This window comes from Carassius auratus, chromosome 2 (genome assembly GCF_003368295.1).
Source record: "Carassius auratus strain Wakin chromosome 2, ASM336829v1, whole genome shotgun sequence".
NCBI classification, from domain to species: domain Eukaryota; kingdom Metazoa; phylum Chordata; class Actinopteri; order Cypriniformes; family Cyprinidae; genus Carassius; species Carassius auratus.
This window is the reverse complement of record NC_039244.1, coordinates 21,541,780-21,567,938: the sequence shown is the minus strand read 5'-3', so window position 1 is coordinate 21,567,938 and position 26,159 is coordinate 21,541,780. Positions and strand designations below refer to the sequence as shown.

Below are 26,159 nucleotides of genomic sequence, written 5' to 3'. Positions count from 1 at the left end.
GCCTGATCAAGTAACTTTTTCTTTCTCTCAGTGTTCAGTGCTGTGTGTCCTCTCTCTTCTCCTGTGCCTTTGTCAGCCCTTTTCCTATCTGCTTTCATACTGTAGCTTGTGTATTGACTTTTTGACACGGTCAATTAAATTTAGATCGCTAAGTGTATTATTACAAAATTTTCCTCATTTATTTTTACTGAGGTGTGTGATAAGTTAGTAACATTTCTTTTTCATTTGTGTTTATGTGTGTGGGTCATGTATTACGTATGGATTGCATATTGTCATTTCTATTTTTCTCCACCTTTCTATTCTTTTCTTTCCTATCCCAGAGATTGGCTGGTTTCTACACAATCCGTCATGCCTGCCATTGTAAACCTGCTCTTCAACACGGTCTCCACCAACACCACCATCTCTTTTTCTCTGGTGCTGCCTCTAGTCAGCGTCCTCTCCCTGCTGGTAGGGGTCGGAGGTCACCTGCTCATGTGGTTGGTGTTGATGCGTAACCCACGGCGTCGTTCAAAGCCCAGCTCGGTCCTCCTTTTGAACCTGAGCTTTGCCGATCTGTGTGCTCTACTCACCCTGCCCTGTGTGCTTCTGAGCGCTAGCTCTCAGAACTGGCAGCTGGGAGGAGGCGTTTGTGTGTTGTTGAGCTTCATGACCTCCCTCACCGCTGGAGTGGACATCTTCAGCCTGGCTGCCCTCTCGGTGCTGCGTTATCGAATAGTGGCTCCATCGACACGGCCCCCAGCCACCCCTGCTCAGGTGTGAGTATCTAAAGGAGCTATAGAAAGACCTTTGTAAAAATGGGAAAAAGATATATATTTGTGAAAGAAATGGATAAATCTTTTATATATTTTATGTTTCTCGTTAGATAAAAACTATGGGAAGTATCATGCTACGGAGACGAATAAAAAAATGTTTCTTTGAAATACCTGGGGAATAACTAGCCTGGTACATTATTATGGTATTGATCTAAGCACCTTGAACACCTACAGATCAGATTCTGCGATTCTCATATTCTCATATATACGCCTATTTCTTTAAAATATTCCATCACTGGATAATTTGATGTGATTCAGTAACCACTCTCTGGGTAGCATTTCCCAAAAGCATCATAGACATAACTAGATCATAAAGACCATTGGTGCTGATGGTTTCTATGATCTAACATGATGCTTATGAGTCGATACTTTTAGTGAATTAGAAACAGCATAAGTCACAAATAAATAACTGTCCAAACAGATACCAGAAGTTATATTTGAATCAGTGGGATGGATTCTTCACTGAATGAACTCACTGAATCAGCCACTGCTGCGTTTCTAATGCTGTAGCTAATAAATGTAATAATACAAATAATTGTTACTCTCATTTACAAAAACGTGTATTACAATGACTTTGAAGATGTATCATGATGATTTTACCATGGTAATATTACAAATAGCACTGCAATACCATTTAAATGCTATGGCATACCTTTTTAATTCTGCTTAAATTAAAACTTAAATTTTTTTATTTAAGTGCTGTGGCTCAACCATGGTAGAGTGATCGTATTATCAGATGGTAATACTATGGTACCGTGAAATGGAACTGAAATTCATGTATATGTGCATATCCAAGAATTGCATAGTTATCATGAATACCATGGTGTTTACACATTTTAAATACCACGGTAGTACGTTTTTCAAACTAATTCACATTACATTTATGCATTTAGCAGACACTTTTATCCAAACCAAGTTACAGTGCATTCAGGCTATACATTTGTTTTTTGTTTGTTTTACCAGTATGTGTGCTCCCTGGGAATTGAACCCACAACCTTTTGCACTGCTAATGCAATGCTCTACCACTGAGCCACAGGAACATACCATTATTTCAAAGTACTATGGTAAATATTTAATTTTCTGTATCTGTTTATCTGTTTGGCCCACAGAGCTGGCACAGTTGCTGTTATCTGGCTGGTTTCCATCGCTATGGCCCTACCTAAAGTCACATACATCCAGTTTGACAGTGGCTGCACGTGGTCGGTGGGCCGTGGTTACTGGCTGGGCTTCCTTGTTCCAGCATTTCTGGTGTATTATGTGGCTCCTCTGCTCTGCATAGCCCTGCATTGTGGGCTCATCATCACACACCTGTACCGCTGCCGAGGCACTTTAGCCGCAGACCACCGCAATAAAAAAGCCACGGCCCTTCTTATCGGCTCCACGCTGGTGTTCGCCATCAGCTGGCTGCCTTATTACGTGCTGGAGTTTGTCAATGTTTTATCGCCATCCCTTAATTCCGTCAGCTCATCCACAAGCCCCGCCTCCAGCTCCTCGGCCCCACTGCCGGCGTCAAGTACGGAGGTGTCCCTGCTGTGGGAGGTGACCTCGCTGTCTGCCATTCTTCTGATTTGTCTGGCACCTTGCTGGAACCCGCCACTCTACTTTCTGCTATCTAAGCCAGCCCTGAAGCAACTGAGAGGGCTGCTATCCATCATGCACCAACACTGGAGAGCTGCTACCCTCGTACAGCACATTCAGTAGTGCCAAAACATGCTCCCACTCAACCCCACTCACAGCCTGGGTCTCAACACGTTCCTCAGCACATACTAGCAGCGACGCATGCACAATGAGAACGCACACTCAGATCCACATGGTAAGGTAAAGCACATACCTGCTTCATAGAAAAGCACACCCACATGCAGGCACAAAGTACACATATGCCACACACACACTATGACAGGTATTTTCTGCCAGAGCATTCAGCAATTCTGGCTGAGATTGTGAGTTGCTTAGTAACACTACAGAGAGGAACAGAAACATAAGACCATGGACCTCTGCATATATGGCTCAGCATCACATTTTACAATGTTCCAGCATGCCAGCTGCTCTTTGCCTCGCTTAAAATCTCTCGCTCACACTAAAAATGTATCATGGCAGATTTTTATCACCAACTCGGTCGCACTCGCACACATTAGCGTGTTCTCGACGACATATGTGTTAATTTTGAATTCGCTTGTTTCTGATCGCTTGTGCGGTGAGTAATAGATTAGATTTGTGTGGGCTGGTACTGTATGTCAAATAGATCATCTATAAAGGCTTAATGTAGTGCATTTGAGTCTCGCTTGCTGATCATTGGTGTTATAAATCATCGATATGTGCTATAAAAAGTTTTCTGACAGTTATTGTCAGCCTTATGTAAAATGCAATGCACTGTGATTTCAGAAATGGGAAAAGTATATAAATATTTCCCATTAATGAAAGAGGCATGGCTGAGAGAACTCGGCAGCTCTCAGAACTGTCACCTGAGGATGAGTCACCCTATTTCACTATATTTTTTTCATTCTGTGCTAATATCGCCAGTATAATAAAATGTGGATCTGAATTGATCTGCCACCATTTCTCCTTGATTTTCCATTCCCCATACTCCTCCCTCCTTATCAGTTCATCTTGTTTACCTGATCTGAACTGAGAAAAGGCATAAAAGAAAAAAAGAATACAGTATACAGAGTAAAAAAAAAGTACAGAGATGAAGACAGATGCTAATACCGTGGTAGTTTGATAAACTGAAACCATTATATATATATAAAAAAAGTCCTGGCTCTTCCAAGCTTTATAATGGCAGTGAATGGTGGTCAAGATTTTTAAGCCCCAAAACAGCGCATCCATCCATCCTAAAAAGTGCTCCACATGGCTCCGGTGGGTCAATAAAGGCCTTAAGTGAATCGATGCACTTTTCTAAGAAATATATCCATATTTAAAATGTTATAAACCGTAATTTGTGCTTACTGTCGTATGTGCATACACGAGAGAGTGACATTCCAGTGGATGACAGAATGGATGACTTGAGGGAGAGTAAATCATTTTCATTTTTGGGTGAACTATCCCTTTAAAGATAAATGGATATAAATAAACAAACCAAATAATGAATAAATAAATCAAATAAATCAATAAAAATTAGAAAAGCACATAAAATTAATAAAACTGAAACTAAATATAAAAAAATAAAAGCTTATTTAAAATATTAAGAAAATACTATAATAGTATATAAATTATATTAAAATGATGCTAGTATTAGAATGATACATGTCCAGGTTAAATGACCACCCCCCCCCCCCCACCCAGAAAGAAACATGGTGTTAACATGATATATACTGTATAAATCACAAAAATATGAACTGAGCTTGTACTGTGGGATTCTTTGAAATTACCATAAAGTACCACAGTACATACGTAGATTTCACTACCATGGTGGTATAAGTACCATAGTATTACCATCTGATACAATAACTGTAGCATGGAACCACCCCAGTTTTTTTAAATGGTTCCAAAACTATGGCATTACCATGATGTCCTAAAATAGTCTGATACTGTGATATGTTTTATACCCTGGTAAACATACATCTGTTTTTAACTTGGTAAAATCCTTTTCCAGGTGCACAAATCAAGTCTCCCATTTATGTGACAAAGTCTGTTCTGGTCCCTCTCTGTCAATCATTCAGAACAACAAATCTTTGCCCTTCTTTTATTTACGTGTCTTTTTCTGAAATGCATAACAGAGTGGCACTCATGCCAAGCTAGTCATTTTCTGATCGTCTGTGCGCATTAGGAAATTGTGGTCTTGACTTCACAGGGACATTTAATCTGCATCCAAAGCTGGTCATTTTATAAAATAACAAGCAGGTTAGAAACCATCTCTGGGATGGGTAGAGGGAGAAACCTGTAGAAAAGGTCAAAGAGAATGGCTTTTAACTGATGCCTGTTATTTGACTATAACAAAACCAATGAATGTTGTTGTAGTTGGTCTTTTTTTTTTTTTTTAAAGACGACTATATATATATATGTATATATATATATATATATATATATATATATATATATATATTGTTTTGCTGTAATCTTTTTATATAAACTAGCAAAACACCAGCTATGCAACTGAACATTTCAATCTTTTTTGCTAATCTGATGCAACGTCCCCTCAGACTTCAGTGAGCTAACAGTGGGTTAAAAGGTTGCCATTAAAGTGCAGAAAGGCTGACAAGAACATCGATGAGAATGGGGGTGAGCTGTCTCACAGTTACACTGACAGCATCACCCATTCACCACGCTCGCAAGACATACCCACTTAAACTCACTCGTTATCTACTATAATTATAACAGACATATTTTGGGAGGTTTACTGAATAATTAGAGTTGTCAGCGCTCACATCAAACTCCTTCAGACTCGCACAGAGCCGGCGAGGTCTGATGAGATGCAATTAACACTGCAGATTAACAGGCTCATCTGCGACATGAGCTCAGCGTGCTCCACTTGTCCCTCTCGACCCTCTTTGTCAACATGCGATTCCTCAGACCACCACGGACTGAGGAGGTATTGCTCTGTGTGGTTGGAAAACTGCTGTGGAGCTACACTGAAGCTGGCAATGTGACATGCATTCTGTCACGTGTACCTAATATATGATCCACTGCTTTCAAAGAACAGGTAACAGCAGGCTTATTTGGATCGTGTTATTTAAGTATATATATATATATATATATATATATATATATATATATATATGTGTGTGTGTGTGTGTGTGTGTGTGTGTGTGTGTGTATTTAATTGTCACATAACGTGTATTTACTGTACAAAGCACAAAATAAAAAAGCGTTAAATTACTGTAATAAAATCCCTTAAACAACCCTTATATTCAGATTAATGGACAACTGGTTAATTCTTAAATTGAGAAAATGATGTTGCGGCAACAGCGAGATCATTCTTAATACAAAGAATAAATGTGATGTCCGGAGTGGTCTGAAGGTCCTCTGAGCCAAATTTGGAGAGAATTTGACAAGGAAAGTGACATTCAGCCAAGTATGGAGACCCATACTTAGAATTCATGCTCTGCATTTAACCCATCTGAAGTGCACACACAATGCAGTGAACACACACATTGAACACACACCCAGAGCAGCAGACAGCCATTTATGCTGCAGCGCCCAGGGAGCAGTTGGGGGTTTGATGCCTTGCTCAAGGGCACCCAAGTCGTATTACTGCCAGCCCGAGAATCGAACCCACAACCCTAGGGTTAGGAGTCAAACTCTCTAACCACTAGGCCACAACTTCCCCTAAACAGTTTTCATCAAAATCTAATTTTTTTGGCAGACGGGAGACATGGAGACACCATCATACTCTGCAGGTCAGAGGAAATCTGTACTGTACATAAGCAGATTTTAGGCCAATTTGTAACAATCTTAAAACAAACCTCCAAATATCTAATTTGTGTCCATATGACAGTGTTATGTAGATACAACTTTTCCTTTTTTTTCCTGTTGATTCTTGACTTTGACAAGTTTCAGTAACTTTTGTGCATGGTCCCTCTAATCAAATGTAGCAAATATATAAACGAATTAGAAGAAACAACAAAAACATTATGTAAATATCAGACAAGAAAGAGGCTGAGGCTTTTAATTTCTTTGACCACAAGGTGGCGCTATCCCCAAACTGCTCAGGTACCCTCTGGGCATGATGCCAATTATGCCTACCAAGCTTTGTTTCAATAAACCAAAGTCCTGGTAAAGACACAGCCATATACATTACAATTCAAAATGGCAGACAGGGAATATGGCTGCCCTTTAAAAAATGGTATCACTGGGTTCAAGAAACCTAAAGACAACAGACACATGACTTTAGGCCATAAAGCGTAAGTATATTAATCAGACTGTATGATTTTAGGATCACTACACATTAATGTAAATGAAAATGACTTCCATATGCTTTGTAAGACTAAGTCTGAACATCTATGACAAATTTAGTGAGAAGATTTGTATGGTTGATATTGAACACACAATGTTCAGTCAACTATGTGGAAAGAAGGACTTTTTTCTTCTTCTCTAGTCTAGACCAAAGGGTTATATGAACAGAAAAAAGTATTCTTTTTTGCTGATAGTAGCACTTAAGTGTTTGACTGGGAGACCACCAGATATACTTCACATTAGTTTTATTAACTATTTATTTGTAAAAATTATTAAAAAGACTGTGAGGAAACGTTTTTACTTCATAAATGATACTTGATGTGACTGCAATAAAACATAACCATCACTCAGTAGTTCATGCAGTGTTGGAAAATGTCAGGGTTACCGGAGAAAAAATATCTCAGAGGATATGCTATGTGTCAGGGAAAGGTAGAGGTGGAGAGCTATGATTCAAACAAAGTACTTATCAAGGACTAAGCTTATGAACACTTGTCCACAATATGTGTGTGTGTGAGAGAGAGAGAAATAGAGAGACAACAGCCTGCAGCTCTTGGTTTTACTCTACTAGACACTGAAGTCAAATGGCTCTTGTTTGTAGATGATCTGGAGCTCACAAAAGAGGTGGTGCAGCAACAAATACACAACTTCTGGAATATGTCATGTTATTTTTTTTTTTAAGGAAGAATAAAACATAAACACACACACACACACACACACACACACACACACACACATACATATATATATATATATATATATATATATATATATATATATATATATGCATTTGAAACAAAATTAAATAGGTTAAAACCAACCCCAATCATAAAATGTTTTATGCAAAATTGTAAAAATAATCAAATTGGTTAAAACCAAACCCAATCCAGGGTTCCAATAAATGGAATTTCCAGAGCAGCATTAGAATTATTAAAAATAAAAATACATATAATATGAACGATAAATAGAATATAAAACTAGAAATAAAAATAGAGTTACGTGGATCTGAGACTGAGAGAGAGATCCAGAGAGATTGTTAGCACTCAGGTAACAGCTGGAATGAAGAGGCGTGTCTACGGTGCGGGGGCGGGGCTACACGCTCTCAAATGAAAAGCCACTATTATAGAGACTTAAAGGGACTCACAGGTGTACAGTAAAACGTGAGTCACACAGCGCAGACGTTCGCAGAGAAGAGATTAAATATCTACTGTTAAGTCAGCGTGAGAAAAAGGATTTTTTTTGCGCAGTTAGAGTCACATTGGGCTTCTTTTTTTTTTTTTGACTACAGCCGTATGATGGCATATGAGTCGAGTGTGTAATGTAACAATCCCCACCGACGCTTGTGCAGTGTTTGACGCTCAGTGACATGACATGGACGGCGGAATGTCTCACTGAGAGCAGATGAACTGAAGAATGATGTCGGACCAGGTAAGATCATCGCTTTCCCGTGTGTGTGTGTGTGTGTGTGGGTTGTAGGGTCCTTCACAGGATTGGGATGTACACCGGTGTGAACACACCCTCTCTTCTTCTTCTGCAGCCTTTGTGTTGACTTTGTTTCTGTATAAATGATTGTGTTAGAAAGCATTCCTATGCTGAGACAGTCCTAGATTTACTTCTAATATTATTGTTCAGTGTCCTTGTAATGATAAAAACGGTCCAAAATAGCTATATTGATCATTATAATCACTGTAACTTAATAATATTTGCAAGACATCCTATTATAGTCGAGAAATTATTTATAATCGTAATGGTTTGCCTACTGCTTCAATAATCATGATGATTAAAATTCAGATTTTTTTATAATAATAATAATTATTATTATTAAAAGTAACTGTTAAGAACTTACCTCACCCCAAGCAGAATACTACATCCTATTGTTTCACTGTCTGTCCCTCAATAAAGATTTAAATTAATTAATTACCTCCTTTCAATTACTTTAATTGGTTGTCTATGTGTGTCTTGGATGTCTGACACCTGATCAGACGTACAAGGTCCCCAGCACACCTGCAGTGCTGCGGCTAGATTAAGTGCCATATTAATATTGATGCCAGTAGCCCTTGTGAGCAAACATGGTAAACAGTTTAAGAGCTCTCTTGGGATTTTGCTTGATGGAAATAGATGGACGAAGCCCTCAACAGCCCTGAGACTGAGAAAACTCTACGTTCCTTGTATTTTTGGTCTGTTGGGATGTTTATACTGCTCTTTTAAAGCAAGTGATGCTTGTTTATGTGAATGGACGCACTGCTCAGTGTTTTGACCCACTTTTGTATAGAGTGTGCAACCCTAAAGTCCCAGAGGATCACGTTCCTCCCCCCCTTGCACTTGGATTGTTTCTATACCTGTACATTAATTTAGATATCATAAAGACGGTCATCGTTCTTGATGTTCAGATTTATTGGACAAACCACTTTGCCTCTGAGTTATGTTATTACTTGTCTTCGGTTTTCACAGGATTTTGGTTTAAGTTTATCAGCTGCGCCCCCGCTTCGCAGGGGTAGCACCCCCTTGCCAATCAAGCATCAGCTGAGGCGAGAGGAAGCTGTGTCCGAGGATTACGACTGGACGCCGGGACTCGACGAGTCTGCCACTCCGCAAATCAGCATCAGCAATATCCAAGATTCTCCTTCCCCAAAACCGCCACAGCAAAAGTACCACGGACCGCTTCGGATAGTACTGCTGGGCCAAAACGGAGTGGGCAAATCCTCTCTGGCACTTTGCCTGGCTGGACTGTCAGACAGATCACTCTCTATAGACTCTGAAACCCAAGCAACCGGTAAAGATTATATTAGTTTATCCTTCTTATGCTCCGCATCAAGCATCATTATGCTGAGGACTGCACTATTTTTAGATTTGAATTGGATGAAACGCACTTATCACCTTACAGAAACCCGAGATCACTAGTGTAAGGTTCTCAGTATTTGATTGGAAAAAATAGAGTGGGTGCCATGAAGGCATCCATCTTATTTCAGGTCTTTTGTCATTTTGTGTCTTAATGAGGTGGGAGAGAACCCTCAGAGTACTGCCTCTGCACAAACCGAGCATGTCATTTACTAGGGGATAAAGAGCCAATCAGACACACAGATGGGTTTTTTCTCTCAAGTGTCCTTGTGCATCGATTCTGCACTGGATAAATTATTGTTACGCAACTGTCTCGGGTCCAATTCTGAACTTACCTTTCAAAACTTCTTTTGTATTCTTCCCACAAATATATTATTATACATTTGATCTTGTGAAATTGCCAGTTTCAGCTCAGTTGCAGGAATAAAATGAGATGCTAATAGAATACCAGTGATTCCACTTCATGCTTGAGTGTCAGTTCTCATAGAAATGACTTTGTTTGTGTTGTAGATGAGGGTTACCAGCGGCGAGTGACTGTGGATGACGAGGACAGCACAATTTTAGTGTACGACAACTGGAAACAGGTGAGTCAAACACTCTCACAATGCATAAAGCACATTGAGGTTTGCTTTGTTTTGGATTGTTTTTGATTTTGTATTTTTTTTTTTTTTTTTTATTCATTGGCTTTCAGAATTTCTTATAGTGCTTGCAAGGTGGGAGTGTGTTATCATGCACATTAAATTGTGATTGGTCTTGCCTTCCCTGCGTATACGTAAACATGTACTGCTGCAGATTCTTGTATTCATCTGATGGAAAACAAGATGCATACTTATTGTCATGACAACAGCAAAGTGACTGATGCAGCATTTAATTTTTCACAGAACTAAAGTACAATTTCTAAGCTTACCGAACACGATTCTTTTGCTACCTTGTGACTGCAGGTATCTGCTTCAGGAAATACAAATCTTCTATTCTAATATCTTAACTGCAGTGTTTGGGAAGCTATGTTGAAACTGTAGTTTGCCAAGCTATATAAAATGTGTGTGATATATATATATATATATATATATATATATATATATATATATATATATATATATATATATATATATATATATATATATATATATATATATATATATATATAAATTTGAGCACATTATTACATAATTTTGGGGTGAATTATTCCTCAAACTGCTAAGCGTTTTAAAGGAATAATTGAATTATACAGCTAAATTTAAATGAACCATTGCATCAATTGTGCAGGAACATTCATTATATGTGAGTTGTTAAGAAAAAAGAGAGGGAAGGATAACAGAGAAGAGAACGGATGCTGAGAAAGATGAGAAAAATCTGCCCTTGACCTTCCAGCTGAGGGGTTGTCTGTTGTTTGTCATTTCTGTTTCCTTTTACTTTAGGGCAAATTGTTTTCAGTTGTTTTCAGTTTCCTGTAATTTGTTCCATTTCTGCTGAGGGTAACTGCCGGGTTTAAAGATCCTTTTACAAGCGTTTTATGTGTACCCTACCCTGGTTTCTTTGATATTCCACAGTGAATTATGATCTCTGCTTTACCACTTTAAAAGCCAATTATTTCTGCAATATCTAACATGATGTACTGAATCAATATACTGTGGTATGTATCATTATGCTTTTCAGTCATGATTATTACATTTGCATTAGTGTGTTGCAGAATTATACTGTTCCAGATATACTGTCAAGTAAAGAAAAAAATATGGCTCTTGCAATATACAGCACAGAACTGTATGTCAAAACATTAATATCGTACAGTGACATTCAAAAGTTTGGAGTCAATACGATTTTTACTTAATATCTTTATCCAGTAAAGATGCATTAAAATGGACTGTAAATACTTTTTACATTTGTTATACATTTCTGAAAGATCATGTGACCAGAGTAATTGCTGTTAAAAATCTGAATATCAGTTTTGCTATCGCAGAAATTCATTGAAATTTAAATATATTAAAATGGAAAACAGGTTGAATTATTTACATTCATTTTCATCTGGGATTAATGCCTCTTGACTAGTTCACTTGTCTCTTCACTTATCAATCACCTTTTCTTCATTTCATGAAGATACAAGCCATTTGACATTCACTCAAACCATAGGACATTCCCAGGGGAACAAGTACCAGTTTGAAAGCTCCCCATAATTTTATGTGCAATGCATGTATTTGCCTTACACCCGCTCGTATAATAGTCCAAAGCATGTAGTGTGGGTGTATCATCCACTCAGAGCTCTGTTTATACTCTGAAATAAGATGATAATTTCGCCTGGAACTCACAGATGTATCGCAGCGATATCATGAGCACATGCTTGTGACTTTTGTATGAATCACAGAGTGTCTTTTCTGTTTCACAGCTGACTAGAAATGATTCAAACACCTTTGAATGTTATGTGATATCACAGGGTTGTGCATATAGATGTTTAGCATACCGAAAGGGTATTAATTTGCCTTTGTAGCCATGTTGATTATTCATATTTATTCAAATCCCTGGTCAGAATTGATTGACTTTGACCAGTCTGTTCCCTTACCAAATGGTGTTTATGTGTCATCAGATCTCTCCTAAATCAGATGCTGTTTGTTGCAAGCATGAATGTCAATAGTGATGCTGCTATCACAGAATGACTGCAACTTTTGGATTAATTCCAGGGCAGAGATGGAGAGGGAGAGAGCAGTGGCTGGAAGAACTCCAGACTCCCCCCATTCCATCATTTCTCGTTCTCCATCTTACCATTTTTCTCTTTCAAAGCATCCCTCTTTTTCTCCGTCTAACCATCCAGCTGTCTTCCTCAGTGGCACATCGTATCACTTGACCTCTGACCTCACCCACTGCGTTCCATTCTATACCCGCCTTGCCCGTTTTCACGTTGCCATGGCTACCAGTGGATCCAGCAAACAACAGGATCCCAGATAAACTACGCAGTGATTAATTTTAATTTTACAGATGCAGAGGTTCAGCGCTGCCCTTACAGTTTTATGGTTCACTGATTGCAATCTGTAGCTCCTGGATTGAAGCTCGATCATGAATATTCAGCAGAGGTCTGTCAGTAATGTAGTTACTTCGTTTATTTCAAGATTCAAGTAGGTTGGAGCTGCACAATTGATTCAATCAAAAGTGATATTCCCTTGCACGAGAAACCACAAAAGGCTGAAATTGAATTAAAGAAAAATATAGTCTGCAATGCAATGCATACTTCAAAATGAATTGGAGGTGTTTTGTTTTGGCTGTAGTTTACTATACACAAATACTACATATATACTATACCATACACAAAACAAAAAAATAATGGAGATGGTGTGAGAACACAATGTGGTTCGCTTAAGAGTAACTCTATCTACTGGCAGCAGAATGCGGGCAAAACATGACTCCGATGCATGAGGCATTGCTCCAGATTGAGTTATTGCTTACCCGTTTGCTGTTTCGCACACTCTTTCGGGTACAAGAGCTGCTTATTCAATAATTGTATGCCTTTTGTGATTTGCTTTGATCCAGGAAGCAGCAAGATGAAGTCTTAAATGTTCATCAAATCGTGGTTTGAATCACGGTGTGTTTAAAATAATTGCAGAATGATTGTTTCTGTCCTTATCCTTGTAGAGGGGATAAAACACCCTCTAAGCATTTCTCCCTTGTCTGTATTTAAGGCAAAATGTAAGCATTACTAATTAATGGTACAAGTCTTCGATGATTCAGTGGAGGTCAGCAGTTTCCTTATTGTGAAACCAGGTCAATATTTCTGAATGCGGTGAAGACGCTGCAGTAAGTTTACAGTCATGTTCTGCGGGCTGCAGCCTCATTGTCAACTTACTTTGTTCACTGAACCATGGAGAATTGGAGAGAGACGGTGAATGAACTCATTCTCATGCAGTGCTGCATCAGTAGTAGCTGCAGAGGATGCAGGCCTGTTTTGGTTCTATAGCAGATTCCCCAAGTTCACCCAATCAACACCTGACACATCAGCCCAGTTAGAGCTTGGATTAGGCACAGGCATTCATTCACATGCAAACATGCACATACTAACAAATATAGAATCACGCACACCGCCCTGAGTCTAGACGGCCTCGGTTAGGATGGTTAGACTTGAAGTGCTTGCGACAGTGGCCTTTAATAAGTCATTCTCTTTCCTAAAATAGCCGACACACTGTCAGCCATATTCCGTCACCTGCTCTGCCATTGGTCAGGATTTAGGAATTGCATCACATGTCGCTACACCCTTTTCCGTGTTCCAGCATGGAATCGTATTGGCAATCTCTGATCACCTGTGTCCAATACATTGGCCAAAACCTTGCCTTGAGATCAGCATAAATGGGATGTAAACTGGATTGGTTTATTCCAAATGTTAAGCCGTTTTTCTCTTGCCCTTTTTGAATGTAATATCAAATATCTAACTGTGTATTATTTGTTTGTATATAATATGTATATCTATTCTATATTTTAAAAATAGCATAGTTCTATATAGTTACATGTTATATTAAATAAGTACCATTGTGCATTATTTCTATTTCTTTACTCATTTACTCATCCTCGCTTTTTTTTCCAAACCTCTTTGGCTTTCTTTCTGCAACACAAATAATATGTTAAAAGATGTGCATGACAAAAAAGATTTTTTCCCCCCATATAATGAAAATGTCTGCTGACTGAGGCTATCATTCTGTCTCACATCTGTTCTCCAGAACAGCATAAGGGTGAATAAATGATGACAGAAATGTCTTTTTCGGGTGAACTAGCCCTTTAACATTAACATTAGTTTCAAAATAAAACATGCAGCATAGCAAAGTAATGTTGGCATGTCACATTCTACTTTTTGAAATGTTTTACATATTACGTATGCATACTATTAAGAAGATAGCGAACAGATGTATTGTACAATATTAACTAGTTTTCCATTCTAAACATAGCCCAGACCAAGCCTAGCTCTAGCCAGCCATGACCATAGCACAAGATGCTACTAGTTCTTGTTGCATATGTTTGGAATGTAATGAGCTGGTAGACTGGGGCCAATCGGATTGGCTATAATTAATAGAGTACTTTGAGGTGAAATATTGATGACACTAAGTGGCTCATATGGTTTTTGTTTATTGGGTATGGTCTATTGTGTGTGTAAACTGACAAGACAGTTTGGAGTTTTTTTGTTGTTTTGTTTATTATATATTTTTTTTAATAAATGTGTGAAGTATAAGTCTGTTTATCTCACTCAGACAGAGTGTGTAGAGTACTGCTGGGAGCCTTATGCTTAAGTACAGTGTGCCACAGCTCAGCCCTAGTGTTGTTATGGACTGTGAGCTTTCTGTAACGTTCATTAGGGAGATGTTTATTCTTTGATGTTGGTGTACTTGGCAGAGTAAGCGGGCCTTTATTTCTTTGGAGGTATGTGTGCCCTGTGTTTATAGCAGCAGGATTGGCTTGTTCAGCGGCTGAGAAAGCACTTTCAGATGGGATGGTGTATGTCTGTGTGTGGGCTCTCGGGCCAAATGTGTATGTTTTGGAGGATGGGATGTGTGGACAGATGGTCTGTGGTGATTGTCTGCAGGGGTGGGGACCTCATTCTGGTGCGCAGACACACATTCGGCACACGGTTATGTCTCAACATCCAGTTATCAGGCTTGACCTCTCCCCCGAACGGAGCAACAAATTCAAGTCTCTTATGCACCCCTATTACTCATATCCATTAATAAATTGTCATATTAACTGCAAAAACAATTATTGTTTTTGGATTTTGGCAATGTAATGTAGTATTATTATTATTATTATTATTATTATAACTAAATGTATAAATAAACAAAAGATTTTTTTTTTTTATAAAAAAAAAAATATCGCCGTTAATCTGTTCTCAAAGTTGAGTTGGGAGCTGGGTCTATACTACGAGAGCTATGATGACTTTCACCTTGATATTTTAGCACGGATGTATACCTAGCCGAATTGCACTGTAGGGGTTGAGAACGAGTCTTTGAACCTGTGTGTATGCCTACTGTGAAATTACCACATCAAACGTGACGTACTAACATGGATGCATTTTTTTTTAAAGAAGCTTCCCAATGGAAACCTCAACAAGACGCACACCTGTTTCACACATACTCCATCTGCAGTGCGTATGCAGTCCGTGTGCGTCTCTTATGTGGTGCAGAAGCAGCACGGACTCATTGTGCTTTCACACAGGACGCGTTTGCAGGTTGTTTGCACCTGCTTTTTCAAGCAGTTTGTGATGCATTTTGGAAACAGGAGATGAGCCCCTGGTCTAATGCACCACCTGTCTTAACAAACCCGTTCTCAAAGTCTTAACATTACATTTAGTCATTATTTTATTTGGGTAGCATACATATTCTGAATGCCTTTGGCAGAATTTAAATGAGCCATTTTAATCTAGATTAATTCCAAGATTACAGTGAGATTAATCTAGATAAAAAAATTAATCTATGCCCACCACTAAAATATATATATATATAATATATATTATATTATATTATATTATATATATCTATGTATGTATGTATGTATGTGTATACATAATATTTAATTATACAATATATTAAATTATATACATTATAATATTTAATATATATTATAATATTTAATTATATAATGTTGTATGTATTTAATTTTTTTTTATTTAATGATATTCAGTGTTTTACTTTAATATTTTATGTGTATATTTAATAGAATAATTTATGTATATTTTATTATGCATATTTAATTTATGTATATATCATATTTAATATTTAAATCTTAATATTTATTTTATTGCATTTTAATATTTGTATTATATTTATTTCATATACTTAATTTTCTCAAAGTTTGTCTTGTTTAAAATATGTTTAAGGTGAAAGAAAGACCAAAACACTGATGAATCAAAAGTTTTGTTTTGTTTCTTCTGTTTTGGCTTATTGACTAGGCTCTGGCCTGATTTCTGTGTAATCTGTCTTCCTGTGCAAAGAAGAAGGTGTGTTTGTGGTTCCCAGTTCTTGGGAATGAGTTTATGGTTGGAGATGAGTTGAGGGATATTTTAATGCCATGTTTTGCCCGGGTTCTAATCTGCATTACGACCTCCTATGAACTCATTTTATTCTCAACCAAAGGCTTAACCAAAGCAACAGAATGGAGAGAAACAATTTCAAGGTTTTAAAGCTGGAATGGATTATTTCTGTACCACTAGTGGCACCAAAGGGAATTGGAAAAAAGAAAAAATTCCAAATGATTCTTCATCTTCAGTAGAGCTGCACAGCTTGTGAGCCATGAGTTTCCTCTGGAATTTTTTATATATATATTTTATTTTTTTACAGTTTTAGATTTACGAGTAAAGAGGTCTGTGGTTAACGTTACATTAGTAGATTTATAAGGTTTTGCAGTACAACATAAATTACACACAATGGTACCTTAAATATAAACCTTTGTAAAAAAAAAAAAAAAAAAAAAAGAAATACATATACAAAACATATTTTGCTAAATACAGCCTATGGCTATGCCTACTACAAGGAAGTGACTTTACATGCTTGATTAATTGAATAACCATTTTAGTCCTTTAGTACAACTTTTTTAGCATCTTGTGTTTTTAAAACCCCAGTGACATGTAAAGCTATCCACAGACCTATACTAATTAGAAAACATAAAAATAACAATAAGATAATAATAATAATAATTAAAATGAGCTGAGCACACACGAACACTTTCATGTCTTAACTGTTATTGACAAAAGCTCATTATTTCAGCTCTTGTGTTCCTGTAGCTCAAGCAGTAGAGCATGTTGCTAAACAAACAGATCATGGGTCCTTTTCCCAGGGAATGCATCGGCTGATCAGACATATACCACAAATGCAATGTGAGTCAAGCATCTGGCAAATGCTTTGAGCATCATGTGAAAGATTAATTGTTATTGATTATCATAAGTTGTGATGTATGATTAATATTGATTTTGAACCATGTAGTTTGTGCATGATTTATGTCCTGATGATGAAAAATAGCAAAAATAGCAATAACGCCCTACTACTTTTGCTGGTCTATAAGAACAAAAGACTTGTGCGTTCTTTTCCATCAATCTTTGTGGAAGCATAAGAATGAAAATATATACCAATAAAGCATCAGTGACACACCTAATGTGCATCTTTTACTGTTCATTATGTTGAATTAGCACTGAAAAACATAGAAAGAAATATAAAATCTTGTTTTGAGAGTCATTTTACAACCAGAATAACTTACTGTAAAGGCACTTAATGTTGCCATTACCACTAACATGAGCAATGCTGAAATCACCACAGTGTTTCGATATTCAATCATCAGATTGCTCACTGATAATGGTCTCTGCACATTAAAATCAGACTTTACCTTAAGTTACACACTACAGCTTTAAACAACACTGTGAGATTCTGGTGGTAAGAATTATATTCTGTTCCTTTTAATTAACGGTAAGTCTTTTTGCAATATTATAAATAAAAAATCAATCTTCCTGACACATACAAGGAGTTCATAACAGTAAATGTGTTTATACAAAAAGCACCATGTACTGTATTGTGGATGAACATTTTAGCTGGATTAGTGAGTATGATTTTATTAAACTGCTGTTATAGGGTAAATAATGACAAATAGACCATTTCTGCATCTATTAAGGGTGCTGGATTTAATAATCTAAATCTGCACATGAGGACAAAAAATCTGGCAGGCATATTTGCTGACAGCATGGCAGGGATTTGTGTGTGTGTGTGTGTGTGTGTGTGTGTTTCGTGACCATAATCACTCAGTTTGTGCGATAAATAGCAGTATAGGTATGAGTGTGTGTTGCATTATCACTGTAGGATATAAATTTTCACATGCGCACCTGCCTGTGTGTACTCGGTGCCATTAAAAGCTATGATTTTGTGTGTATATCTGGCCTGGAAAGTGCAGAGAGTGACAGATGGGCCTGTATTGCTGCGGAAGAGCTCGATGGTGTTATTTAGAGACCGCTGTATGCTTTCGTCTTGTTTCTCTGATTAAAAGACCTTTTACTTAGCCCATCCGGCCCCAGAGAGCCGCTCCATCACGAGGAGCACTATCGACCATGTCGTGCTGTCTTCACCGTTCATCAGGATACGTGTCTGCTCCTCAGAAGAGATGACCTCCTCCCCGTGCCCTTCCTGTGTGGGGTTGCAGCAGGTGGCCGAGCCCCCCTCTCCTCTCTCGCTTCCGCCCCACTAGACTCTTCCCCTCCAGAGAAACTCTGTGTTTCTGTGGCTGTGTGAATCTCACGCTCCAGGGCCGAGTGCGATTGGCTCGGCTGCAATGTGAATGTTTTCGGCAGCTCTCCAGAGGGCTGGAGTTCGCCTTTGGGGAGTTAGAGATGTAGGACACAGGCTTTCCATCTATTTATCTGTTCCTCTTTCGGATTAGGAGATGAAATGGGAAGTTGTCCATAGGGGACGGAAGCATTTTCTATCTTCTCTCAATTCGTTAAAAATGTAGTGACGGCCGCCCTGTCATAGCGGTCACCTAAGAGAAAGCCAGACTCCGGTGTGGCTGTACTTTGGTGCTGTAAACCGTTTGTGGCGATGTGCTGTGATGTTCTCGGGGGGTAAACGCTTGACTGAGGCATCTGCTGCCGTGAACACACCTGAGCTCTGCGGTGGCAAAACTAAGAGCTGGAACAACAACAGAGCCTTTGTAGATTTGAGGTTATCCTCTTTAAATCCCAGTAATCCTCTTTTTCATGGACACAAACACTCCTGAGCTGCACTCAAGCAAAGACTGTCCTCCTCTTAAGGCCCGTTCACACCAAAAAAGATAACTATAAAGATAGTTAAAATTATAACTATATTAGCATCCGCTGCTTTAAATCATTGAGCTTCTTAGAGTGGATTCTGATCAGCTGTCAATGTTTTGATCATTTATCACCCAGATAAAATCATCCTGAAAGAGATTCCAATGATATTGTTCCTCTGTGATTGTGGTGTGGGCTTTCCTGTTGTCATAGAATTGTATCTTTTTCATTATAGTTCTAGTTTATCCTTTTACTGACCTACTGTACCGATGACAAATAATCATCTAATGCTCTGTAACATGTATATGAAGCACTGAATCTTCCTGGTTGAGTTATGATGTCATTCGTGTATCTGTGTTTGGATTTGATTTGATTGACAGGAGCTGTCCACCCTGCAGTGTGAGGTGTGCATCCTGGTTTTCTCGTTGACGGACAGGCGCAGCTTCCACCGGATCGCTCAGCTCCGTCTGCTGTTGAGGGAGACGCTGCCACACACCCCCATCATCCTAGTGGGCAACAAGAGTGACCTTGTGCGCTCCCGTGAAATCAGCACAGAGGGTAGGCCTGTTTTTAATCTAAGTCCTTCAGCTACATCCCATGATCCCATAATTCAACTTGATTTGCTGCATAGCTGGCAGAGATTACTGGGAATTAAAAGAATAGGGTCAAATGGAAGAATAAAATTTTTTATAGTATATGAAACCTTGGAAACACAAATAGAGAAAGATAAACCGATAGTAATATGCAAATTCCAATTTTAATTCAGAATGCAACTAGACGTAAGGAAAAGGATCAACTGGAATTGGAAATGGAGTTATTAGAATTACACCACTGTCGATTACACTGTGTCTGTAATGGAAACATTATAGGTGTTAAATTACAGTCAAAATAGTCCAAATACTTTTAAAATATGTAATTAGTAAAAACATAGAAATTAATCAATGATACACTGCTGTTGAAAAATTGGGGTCAGGATATTTTGGTTAAAGAAATTAGGATTTTATTCAGCAGGGATGCATTCAATTGATCAAAAGTGACCGTAAAGAGCAATCCAGCACTTTTTTTTGTCATGATGAAGGTGTCCGGTGTAGTCTTGTGAGATTGTGAATGCTGAACAAAAGTCAAAGTCAAACCTAATCTTATATTTCCTGAAAGGTATAGCCTAGAAATCAACCGGAAAGAGGTGCAAAGGCTGGAATTATCAATAAAACAAAAGTATAAATTGAGACTGAATGTTAAAGCTGCTATGAAATGGAAGTTGCGACAAATCATTCTTTCTGTTATTATGACGTTAATTTTATTCGAAAAGAAAATATAGGGCTCGCTGTCAAATGTAAGAAAGGGGATAGGTTTAAGAAGACCAAATAACTGGAAAAGTCTGGCATAAATAACCAGAAAGCTTCGCCAGAGGATCTACTTAAGACATTTTTGATGAAAAATGAAAATGTTAACTTCAAGTGCTTTGAAAATAAGCAGAAAATTGCGGGAAAATAAGAATAAAATGTATGAGCAATTTCAATACAGTCATTGAGAGTACAGATCCTATAATTCAACAGGTATTTTGTACACACAAGGCCCCCTGTGGTCCACCTCTGCCTCTCACACTCGTGAGTCATCTATATTAACCTTGCTGCTGTGACTCAGCTTTTGTCTAAATGCTTCTATCTCTATCTGGCTGTGTTTATATAAAGGGCTTCATGGATTCCTGGCAAGAAAAATCACTCAGCTTATCAGCATGAACAGGTTGAACATTGGCCATTTAGGGCTGATATGGAATCTAGATTAGCTTTGCTGGTGTTTTCTCAGCAGGGCCGAATTTAGTTCACCTGCTTAGTTTCTGCCACATCATTTCAAACAAATGTATTTCTTTACCTACAATGTATCTGAAAAAGGTCTATTTAAAAAAATTGCATTTAAACTACCCATGCATGGGAGGATGGTTGCTTACAATTTTAAATTATATATTTATATTTATACATTTATATACGATTGTTTGCAGAATTTCAGTTAAACTCAGTTAAGTTAAATATGCAGTATTCAATTTTTGTTTTATAAAAAAAAAATACATGGCTCAAAAACTCTAAAGGGGCAAGTGTAAACTGGCATAATGCATCTGGATGCTTTCACAGTCATGCTTGCATCTTTCTCTCTCTCTCTCCTCTTTTCTTCTCACCTGTTTGTCATGCTTGGCATATTTGGGACTTTTTTTTATGTTTGCTCTGTATTATCTCTCACCCACAATGTGCTGGTGTTACTATCTTTGTGTGTGTGTGTGTGTGTGTGTATACGTATGCCAATGCTGGTGCATGCACTCATATTCTCTCCCTCACACCTTTCTTTCTCTAATTCTCTCCTTCGCCTGCGTGGTGAAGTGAACCCCTTGTGCTATGTGTTTGCAGGACTGTGATAAGGAGGATAAGGAAAGAGGACAGAGAAGCTTAGTGTGTTGTAATCATTGAGGTAATGGTGTGCAGGCACTTTCATGTATTAGAGCTGATAACACGATGGTTCCATGAGAAGGACGACATCGGAAGTGTGCTCTGTTCTTTTGAAAAATTACATCTAGTATAAACTGTATTCTTATGTTTATTTCACTTTGCTGTTCTTCTATCATAATTATAAACAACAGGGCAAAGTAATGGCAAATCCAACATTTGAGGCTATATATACACACACACATTTATATAATTCTATAATTCAGAATAGAATGAATTCGGAATTATCATGTGACACTGAAGATTAAAGTAGTGGCTGCTGAAAATTCAGTTTTACATCACATGGAATAAATAGAATAAAAACAAAATATTAAAATATATAAAAAAATATTAATAATGATATTAAGTTAAGAATGATAATAGGTTTTTTTTTTTTTTTTTTTACTGTTTTATGTGATTTTAGCTACAGATACAATATTTAAGATATCGTTATTTTCAGATTTTAGAGATGATGGTCTATTGCTATTCATGCAAAGCTGGAAATAGCTGCCTGAGAATGTTACAGAGTGCATTTAAAGAGACTTTGATAGCACACTTCACATCTTCAGTACGTAGCTGCACAATTTGAATGAATCATTCATGTCAGGGGCACAAACTGTGTGGGATGAGTTATGCTCCAAAGTTTAATACTTTTAAGCTTAGGGGTTTGTTCAGATATTCAACCTCAAGTAAGAACGGTATGCAGAAGATTGGTGTGGCAGGGAGAAAAGGACCTTGTAGGAAATTCAGAGGACAGTTATGCGGACACATCTGTGCTCAGCACATTTATTCCTCCGGGTGCTGTAGCCAGTGTGGTCATCGATATGGAAATCTTTTTCTGTCTGCATCTATCTTCCTGTCTCTGATACGAACACACAAGCACATACTCACTGTGTACTCAGCTTCATGTAAATGGGTTTAATTTACCTGGTGTATTTGTGAGTCAGCTATCTGAAGCTGACATTCAAGCCTTGTTTAAACAGGCTCACAGACATTGGACGTGTACATGCTGTAAGGTCAAACTGACTTAATCACTGAAATAGAGATGCCCAACCTTATACTGAGTCTATACCAATAAACACAATTTACAACTCCGAAGGTTACTACACGCATGTGGTAAATCTCCTGTCTGTTGTGTCAGAACAAATGGGTTTCCTTTCATTTTTTTTTTTTTTATAAATATAAGTGTCCAATATTTAATAGGGGTCATATCTGATGTTTTATCCTTTATTTTTTTTCCCTTAAGTCTTTTTATTTGTCCCCACCTCAAATCTCACATTTAATTTAACCTCTGTCCCTTATCAATTTGTTATTTTTGGCATTTTATCCTAAGCAACTTTGGCGTGTCTGAATTATGTGCATACACACATGCAACACATATCCTGAAGTACATATATATATATATATATATATATATATATATATATATATATATATATATATATATATATATATATATATATATATATATAATATTCTATTCATGTTTTCCTTGTGAACCTGTCACAATGTAAAAAATTGTTATTTAAAAATGTGCTATCAACAAATAATATAATTAAATAAGCTTTATTTGGTATTGTAACTTTAAGACCTTGCTTATGTAGCCTAGTGGGTTTGCTATTGGATTTAATCTAGTTGCCACTGCTTCATTCTACAATAACAGCCTCTTTGTCACAAGCCAGTGGCATATTCACAAAACAATCCATGCTGAAAAGTGTCACACAAACTGTTAAGGTTAAATCGAAATTATCATGGTAAAAATAAATATAAGTCACTTATTTCTATAGCTGTAATCTTTCAAAAGGATATGATGCCAGGATCAGCACAATGTTTGGTTGGGCTTGTCATTAGGTACACACTGTACCGACTTTAATAGTGACTGCTTATTTTGGTACAAGAATAACGAAATAATACTGAATATTACCATCAACTTATTTTTATTTATTTAGTTTTTTTATTTTATTTTATCTATCCTTCTTCATCATTACTTTACCCTGTCCGGCCAGGCCAAGTTGCTGAACACTGAATAGGCGTAGTTGATGTGGGTGGTCATCTGTGAACGTTTTCATTGTTGTGCTGTCAGATTTCTGAACAACCTGCCTTGTTTCAGTGTTGTTATTGTTTTTTTTTTAACTCGAGCTATTAATTATTAAGTCAATTCAAATAAAGGTCGCATAAAATAAAATTGCATTAAATTAAAATAGTTTATTATTAGAACTTTTCTCATTTTCGTTAAAGTGCTTAAAATAAAACTAAATTTAGGCTATAAAACCATTTATAAATAAACAATGATGAAAGCAGATAATAAAATTATTAAAATGAAAACTAACGAATGAAAGCTAACTCAAAATATTCATAAATATAGTATATAAATAATACTAAAATGACACTTTTGAACTGAGGAAAAATTAAGTGCTAAAGTGAAACTAAAATATTTTATTTTACATTTTTCATGATACAGCTCCCTACAAAACATGTCATCTCTGGATAGGAATGATAAATGTTTTTCAGTTTTCTCAGTCTCCTTCTCCTCGTCTGTTTGTTTCTTCTCTCAGGTCATGTCACACATCCACAATGGTGCAGTCTAGTCGACATCTAAAGTGATCTAATTCAATCCTGTCCACACACCTCTGAACAAACACACCCACACATACTGTACAGCAAGCATTTAGCCTTTATTTCTCTTTTCCTACGGCCCCTCAATCCCACTCAATTGATTCAGTTATCTAACGCTAATCTGTGTTGATATGACAAGAGATTGTCAAACTCCATTTGTGTCTGTATCACTCAACCTCTCTCTCTCTCTCTTTCTCAGAGGCGCACTCCAGTGCAATGATGTTTGGCTGCCTGTATCTGGAGCTCTCCGTCTCTCTGGACCACCACACTAATGACCTACTGGAAGCGGCTGTGAGAGCAGCCCGGGGCCACAACCTGGGACCCGGCTGGACAGAGGGGTCCCCCACAGCGGCCCGCCGAGAGAGCTTGACCAGCAGGGCCAAGCGCTTTCTGTCAGGGCTCGTTCCACGCACCCAACTCGGCCGAGACAGGGACAGGGAGGTCGGCAGAGACCGAGACCTCAGCAGACACAGAGGAAGCAGGATGCTCAGGCAGAAATCACGTTCTTGTCATGACCTCAGCGCTCTAATGTAACCGAATGACAAATGACAGAGAGCGAGAAGGAGAGGAGGTTTTAAAGGAAGCTAGTGAAGGGATTGAAGAACTGCATGTAAGATTGACAGGTGAGGAGATAAGAGACAGTGTTGCTGCACCACTTCACAGAGGGGATAATTCTCTGGAGATATTACCTAAACTAGTATGTGTGAAATTAGTTGTTTATACCAGTCTCTCAGTCATTGAACGTGACAGTAGTGCAGCGAAACCTAGCAGTATATCCTGCCAGAACATGACCTTTTAGGTTGCGAGAGGCCTGTAAACTGTAAACAGACAGACCGACCCAAATATAGCACCGGATCTCAGTGTAATGAGTGTATCATGCTGGCTGTGGCAGGCTGTTAGTGGTGATAAGGTAGCTCCTGTAGTAGAACCATGCTGACACAGCATGGATGCAGAACCGTAGTAAAAATCCTGTTGTAATATAAAAAAAAAAACTCAAAACAAAATGTAATGGCATTGGCACAAAATACGATGCATTAGTTAATGCATGTATTCAGCGTTTTAGATTTTCTGTTTTCTTCCTCTTCCTCAATGATAGCACATTTTCAGGTTTAGGGAAACCAAATGTTGATTCTTTTTCACAGTTGTCACTGGGCATATTCCCAATGTTTTTGACCCATTTAAGGACTACAAAATAATAATAAATAGGATTTTAATTTGAAATAATTTTTTAGTATGACTATAAACTTAGGATACTGATATTGAAATAATTAATTTTCAAGTATTAAACTATCAAGCATTTATTTTGGTGGTTGCCACTGATGAGCACAGTGTCGTGGTTCACTCTGAAACATGCAGTGCATACATTTATTTAAAAGGTTAGTTCACCCAAATAGACAATTTAGGCAATAATAACTTTCCCTCATGTTGTTCCAAACCCATGAGACCTCCTTTTATCTGTGGAACACAGTTTAAGATATTTTAGATTTAGTCTGAGAGCTCTCAGTCCCTCCATTGAAACTGTGTGTAAGGTATACTGTCCATGTCTAGAAAGGTAAGAAAAACATCATCAAAGTAGTCCATGTGACATCAGAGGGTCAGTTAGAATTTTTTGAAGCATCGAAAATACGTTTTGGTAAAAAAAATAGCAAAAACTATATTTTATACTTTATTCAGCATTGTCTTCTCTTCCGTGTCTGTTGTCAGAGAGAGTTCAAAACAAAGCAGTTTCTAATATCTTAAACTGTGTTCCGAAGATGAACGGAGGTCTTACGGGTTTGGAACAAC

General features: G+C 37.7%; 1 protein-coding gene across 1 annotated transcript; it reads left to right on the top strand.

The window, feature by feature from the left end:
- The first annotated feature begins 7,976 nt into the window (after positions 1-7,976).
- On the top strand, positions 7,977-25,187 carry LOC113111043 (GTP-binding protein REM 2-like). Its single transcript, XM_026275423.1, has 5 exons — positions 7,977-8,129; positions 9,153-9,474; positions 10,050-10,123; positions 19,665-19,842; positions 24,574-25,187. The coding sequence occupies exons 1-5, from the start codon at positions 8,115-8,117 to the stop codon at positions 24,906-24,908; spliced, it is 924 nt and encodes a 307-aa protein (XP_026131208.1). The 5' UTR covers positions 7,977-8,114; the 3' UTR covers positions 24,909-25,187.
- Positions 25,188-26,159: the final 972 nt, after the last annotated feature.